Source organism: Budorcas taxicolor, chromosome 7 (genome assembly GCF_023091745.1).
Source record: "Budorcas taxicolor isolate Tak-1 chromosome 7, Takin1.1, whole genome shotgun sequence".
Taxonomy (NCBI): Eukaryota; Metazoa; Chordata; class Mammalia; order Artiodactyla; family Bovidae; genus Budorcas; species Budorcas taxicolor.
In genome coordinates, this window is record NC_068916.1 from 40,821,359 (window position 1) to 40,828,234 (window position 6,876).

Here is a 6,876-nt window from a genome sequence, read left to right on the forward strand (position 1 = left end):
ACTTAGGTATGTTGAAATGTGCTTGTTATGAAAATAAAAGATACCTTCTCATCCATATTACTCAGAAAATTTCAAGGGTCCGAGAAGCTCAGTGCCAGAAGTCAGGACAAAACAAAAAAAAGTATATATTTCTTATTACATCACAAGAGACTATAGCCAAAATGACAAATATGTCCATGGATACAAAGAATAGACTCACATCTCAGCATAAAATCTTGATAACTTTGTAATTATCTAATCTTTGCGAGGTCAATAATATCTACCTCACTGAGTCATTATAAATATTAGAGGAGAAAAAGGTAAAGGATTTCATATATATTAGACACACTTAGTGACAGACATTGCTTTAAAATGTTAACAAAAATCATATAAAAATTAGCATATGTAGCTACATAAACAATTTACAATATCATAATTAGCATGAATATAATATATACAAAGCTATATAAATAATTAGCAAAATATACTTATTAATAAAAAATAAAAACAGAAAATAAGTTCTCTGCATTGGCATGAAAAAAATATGTAAGTACATCCATTTCAGCTTGTCATTAACTTTGAACTTAAGAAATAGTGTATAGAAATGATATCCCAAATATCCTGATGCTCCAAATCAGTTTTGATCCCTTTAAATCTGCTTCCTCCTCACAAGTGATAAGTTTTTAAATATATGTGTTCCTCCAAAACCACAGTTCCCTAATACAATGTGCCTAAGTGCCTTCTTCACAGTCTTGTTCCTTAGCGTGTAAATCAGGGGGTCCAGCATTGGGGTGACCACAGTGTAGAAGAGGGCTACAAGCTTACCTTCCTCATGAGAGTTTCTCCTGGCAGGCTGGAGATACATGAAAAGGATGCTCCCGTAAAACAGAGCCACTACTGCCACATGGGACGAGCAGGTATTGAGTGCCTTTCTCCACCCTTCTGCTGACCTGATCTTCAACACAGCCCAGGCAATACGGCTGTAGGAGACCAGAATGAGACCCAGAGGCAAGACAACAAAGATAAAGCTGGCCACGTACATCTCTACTTCACTGAAGCTGGTATCCACACAAGCCAGTTGCACAATGAGGGGCATCTCACAGAAAAAGTGGTCAATGCGATTGTTCCCACAGAGAGGCAGGAGCATGGTGAGTGTGGAACCTACCATGCTGGTGGTCAGACCCCCAAGCCACGAGGCAAAAGCCAGGCTACAGCAGAGCTTTGGATGCATGATGGCAGTGTAGTGGAGTGGCCTGCAGATGGCAGCATAGCGATCATAGGCCATGACTGCCAGGAGGACACATTCAGTTGCCCCCAACCAGTGGGAGATATAGAACTGGATCACACACCCTCCATAGCTTATGGCTTTCTGTGGTCCCCAGAGATTGACCAGGAGTTGAGGGACAATGCTTGTGGTGAAGCTAATGTCCAGGAAGGAAAGGTTGACCAGAAAGAAGTACATAGGAGTGTGGAGATGCACATCCACGCAGGAGACCACAATGATGATGCCATTACCCAAGACAGACACCACATAAATCCCCAAGACAAAGATAAAAAGGATGGGTTCTAGAGAGGGTCGTTCAGAGAAGCCCAGCAGTATAAAAACTTCTGGAAAACTTACACTGGCTATTTCCATCATACATACAGCTAAAGGTGGGACAAACAGGTCGCTTGCAGGTGAGTGGGAAGGCACAGGATGTGAGGTATAAAGGGGATTATATCAGTGAGCAAACTTTAAATCTAAATGCATATCCATTGCTCCTGAAATCATCCATTCAACTTCATTGTGGATGAGGTTGCATCATCTTCCTGAAGGCCAGTTTGGAGTGTGTGCCAAGTGACATGGAAATATGCATAGCCTGTGGAAAAATGGATGCATGAAATATTTTTGCCGAGGAGTTATTAATTGAAATATTACTTACAGAAGCAACATCCAGAATCAACCTAAGTGTTTAGTGATGAGTTATCACTGGGTATGGTATAATGAAATACTGCACAGGCATTAAAATGAGCCTGTGCTAAAATTTGCTTAATGTTGTGTGGCAGCCTGGATGGGAGGGGAGCTGGGGGGTAATAGACACATTTACATATCTGGCTCAGTCCCTTTGCTGTCCACCTGAACATTGTAAATCACTTATAGTCCAGTATAAAATAAAATGTTAAAAAGTTGGGCCTGTGCTCCTTTGCCACTTAGTTAATAGCCACATGGAATCCATCTTGACATTTCTCTTCTCTCAAATCCCACAATAATTGGCAATTTTTTTGTTTTATTAAATGTATTATTAAATGTATCCAGATTCTCATGACTTCTCACTACCTCTAATGTTTCTACCCTGACCCTTGCTGTTACCATTTATCACCTGAACTGTTGATATAACATCCTAACTTGTCTTCCTGCTTCCTTATTACTTCCCTTCAAGTTATTCTCAACATAGTACTTGGAAGATTACATTAAAATGTAATATGGTCATATTGCTCCCCTGCTGAACACCCCCAGTTTCATGGAGCAAAGCTTGCAGTGATTTTCCTCCAAGACAGCTACATGCTCACATTTCTCACCTCCTTCAGTTTGTTTCTCAAAAGTCATATTTTACTGAGGGCCTCCCTCACTGTGTTATTTAATATTGAAAATTACAGCTTCCTCTCAGCTCCATTCTCCCCATTTCCTGCTTTATTTTTATGCATAATATCTATTACCATAGAACAAATATTCTATTCCAATTTATTGTGTTTATTACCTACCTCAATCCATTAGAGTAAAAATTTCATGGAGTTATGGCTTTCTGTTACTTTATTTTTGGGTCTCCAGTGCTAACCCAGTGTTTGGCACACAGAAGTCCCTTAATCAATTATCACTGAATGAGCAAACTGTGAAGCAGTTTTTAGAATGGTGTGTAATCATGGTGGAGGCAGAACTGAAGCAAAATGAAGGTTATAGTTGATAACCTCACAAAAGTATTTTTAAGAATGAACACTTAAAGTTGTCAAAGTCATGCCCCAATGACCCAGACCATCTCTTCCTCTTATAAATGTTAAATAAACAACACAGGACCTAGCAGGAACAGTGTGTGAAGTCAGAAGCTCTTAGAAGAAAACAATCAGTCTGCCTCAGGTGTATCTGAAGAGTTCTGGGACTGTTCTTAACAAAAACATGAATTTTGTCTTTTCAGTCTTTTAAAAGGAAAAGTAAATTTATTATAATTGGAGTCCATGCATTGTGAAGAATAGAGCATTTATAAACTCAACTGTCAATTCTTTTAAAATCCCATAGCAGGGAACTTACCTATTTATATAACTGGAAGTTGACCAAATGAATAAATCGAACACTTATACATTCACAGTTTTAAAAAATATATGTAGAGTTTCCCCATGAATTTGTAGAAATAGGACTCAGAGAGCTTCAGGAATTTGCCAAAATCCATACACAGAAGTTGTACTGCTGTGGTCTTCACTGCACCAGAATGCTGAGACAATCCTCCAGCACACTAGAGCAGCACCTAATACTCTGAGAAGGCACCAGGGAGACATATTCTGACCCCATCCAAATTCAAGAAGCATGGAGAGTTGTCAGGAGTGGTTTCATAACGTGGATGTGGGGGAGGATATGTGAATGAGTATATTGATGTGCAGTAAAGAATAGTCATGATACAATAAAATAACTGCCCACTGCAAAGAGTCACCACAGATGAGTTTATGATGACACAGAAAAGTAAAAGTCTAAACTGAGGACTGTGTTGTCATCTATGGGTTTAGTTGCTCCTCTGGAGATAATGAAAATTTTGTTGACTCACATATGAAGAACATGTATGAATGTTCCCAACAGATGGGGACCAAAACATCAATCACAGTCATGAAGTAATAGTTTGGTAGAATTTTTGAGGAAATGGAGATCTTAGTGATAATGTGATTCATTTCTAGAAATGTTCAGTGGCTTACACAAAGTACAAGAGTTGCTCAGTGGAAGTACTGGAGCTACACTCATGACACCCAGATTCTTGGTAAAAAAAAAAAAAAAAAAAAAAAAAAAACAAAGTCCTGTAAAGGAAGAGTTTTGCTCATCCAATAACTCACCAAAACCATTACAATAAAAATCACTCTTGAAAAATGTGACCCAGCCCCAAGTCCTGTGACATCATGACATAGAAAGCATGATGACAGTTACAGGAATGAGTCCGTATTTGTAAAATCATTTATGCAGTCCCAAACTCTTCCCCTGACGGTAGGCAACCTACTAAAATACCAAGGACTTCAAAAAGAGAAAATCCTATTACTCAAAAGGATCAGTGCTCATCTTATTGGAATTACCAGAAACTCTGTGATACCGTTTTATCTTAAATATATACCATGAAAAAGCAAATAAACTGAAGAATATCACTTACTGATGACTATCTTTCAGCATCATCTCTCTGTAGTCAGGGTGCAAATGTTGCATAATGGGCAGTATTTTATTTCAATATTTGATAAGATAAACAAATTAAACGCAAGTGGCATTAAAAATAGGAGAGTATCCAAGGGATTTGGAAGCCTTAAAAATATTGGAAATCTTCATGTCAGTGGTGGCAGGTGTACTAAATTCTATTCTAATGCGTGTGTAAGGACACAGTCTTAATTTTTTTAATTGGAATAAGTTTAAATTACAGAGAAGCACTGATATTTTCCCTAAGAAAGTGGTTAGCAAAAAGAATGAGGATAATTCACAGTATTTTCAGAACAAGAAATATATGCCAACCCCCAAAGGACCAAATATGTCATAAAACTCTTAAAATCACAATACATTCATGCTATTGCCAGAGCATTCAGGAATGAGACAGAGGGTGGTTACATCAGGGGAGTGAAGCTGGAACAGAAGAAGCTTTGGGAATTTTTTCCCTATTGAATAATTACAATTCTATTATAATTTCTGTATACACAGAAGTGATCATGTGTGTACAGAGTAATATTTTGAATGTTATTTCAATGTTATTTTAGGTTTCTATACTGCCAAACATTGATTGCAGAACACAAGATTTGTGTGTCTACACAAAAGTGTTTTCATGTAGTTGAGGAGAGAGCCTGAAATATTTGTTAGGCTTCCCTGGTGGCTCAGAGGTTAAATCGTCTGCCTGCAATGCAGGAGACCTGGGTTCAATCCCTGGGTTGGGAAGATCCCCTGGAGAAGGAAATGGCAACCCACTCCAGTATTCTTGCCTGGAGAATCTCATGGAGAGAGGAGCCTGGTGTGCTACAGTCCACGGGGTCGCAGAGTCGGACACAACAGAGAGACTTTACTTTCACAGTAATTTTGGTACATGTCCTACAGATTTTTTAAAAATCTAATTATTATACTCAGAGTGTACAACACAGTAATAAACTAGTACTTTTTTTGATAGAACAAGCTTATTTTTACTGTAGTAAATATGTAACACATTTGGTAATATACATATTTCAATGCTATTCTCTCAAATCATCCCACCCTTGCCTTCCCCCACTGAGTCCAAAAGTCTGTTCTTTACATCTGTGTCTCCTTTGCTGCCCTGCATGTGGAACCGTCAGTACTGTCTTTCTAAATTCCATATATATGCATTAATACACAGTATTTGTCTTTCTCTTTCTGATATATTTCACTCTGTATAATATGCTCCAAGTTCATCCACCTCATAAATTTGCCACTTTAATGATTTTAAAGTGTACAAATCAATTGAATTAAACTCATTCACAAAATAGTACAATAATCGCCAATATATTGAAGAAGGAAACGGCAACCCATTCCAGGATTCTTGCCTGGAAAATCCCGTGGACAGAGGAGCCTGGTGGGCTACAGTCCATGGGGTTGCAAAGAGTCAGACACAACTGAGCGCTGAACATGTATACTTTCACTTCACACCTTTTATAAATTAATTGTAATTGGAGAATAGTGATTTTACAATACTGTATTAATTTATTGCTCTACAGCAAAGTGAATCAGTCATACATACACAAGTACTGACTCTTTTTTATTTTTTTTAATTTTTATTTTTACTTTATTTTACTTTACAATACTGTATTGGTAGATTTCCTTCCCATTCAGGTCACCAGGGAGCACTGAGTAGAGTTCCCTGTTCTATATGGTAGATTCTAGGTAGTAATTTTTCTAATACATAGTGCAGTATATATATCAGTCCAATTTCCCAATTTATCTCACTCTCCATTCCTCCCTTGGTAACCAAAAGTTTGTTCTCCACATCGGTGACTCTGTTTTTGCTTTGCATATAAATTCATCTCTACCATTTTTTTCTAGATTCCACATATAAGTGATACTGTGTGATACTCATTTTTCTCATTCAGACTTACTTCACTCTGACAATCTCTAGGACCATCCATCTCTGCAAATAGTACTAATCTGTTCCTTCTTTTGGCTAAGTAATATTCCATTGTATATATGCACCACATTAAATTTTTGTTTTAAATTGAAGGAAAATAGCTTTGCAATGTTATATTGGTTTCCACCATACAACAACACGAATCTGCCATGCATGCTTGTCGCTCAGTCATGTCCAACTCTTTGGGACCCCATGGACTGTAGCCTGCCAGGCTCCTCTGTCTATGCGATTCTCCAGGCAAGAATACTGGAGTGGGTAGCCAGTCTCTTCTCCAGTGGATCTTCCCGACCCAGGGATTGAACCAGGGCCTCCTGTATTGCAGGCAGATTATTTATCATCTGAACCACCAGGGAAGCCATCAGTGCAGTTCAGTTCAGTCGCTCAGTTGTGTCCGACTCTTGCGACCCCATGAATCGCAGCACGCCAGGCCTCCCTGTCCATCAAGGAAGCCATAAGTATACATTTATTCCCTCCCTCTTGAGTCTTCCTCCCATCCCCCTCCATCCCGCCCTTCTAGGTTGTCACAGAGCAACGGCCTGTGTGAATATTCCATGAGAAG

At 38.6% G+C, this 6,876-nt stretch overlaps 1 protein-coding gene across 1 annotated transcript; it reads right to left on the bottom strand.

The window, feature by feature from the left end:
* Nucleotides 1-628: 628 nt before the first annotated feature.
* On the bottom strand, nucleotides 629-1,618 carry LOC128050985 (olfactory receptor 2C3-like). Its single transcript, XM_052643495.1, has one exon. It carries the CDS (start codon nucleotides 1,616-1,618, stop codon nucleotides 629-631), a length of 990 nt encoding a protein of 329 aa, XP_052499455.1.
* Nucleotides 1,619-6,876: the final 5,258 nt, after the last annotated feature.

What these genes read in the sequence shown, in the direction of transcription:
- LOC128050985 (XM_052643495.1), bottom strand. Translation starts at nt 1,618, where the DNA reads ATGATGGAAATAGCCAGTGTAAGTTTTCCAGAAGTTTTTATACTGCTG.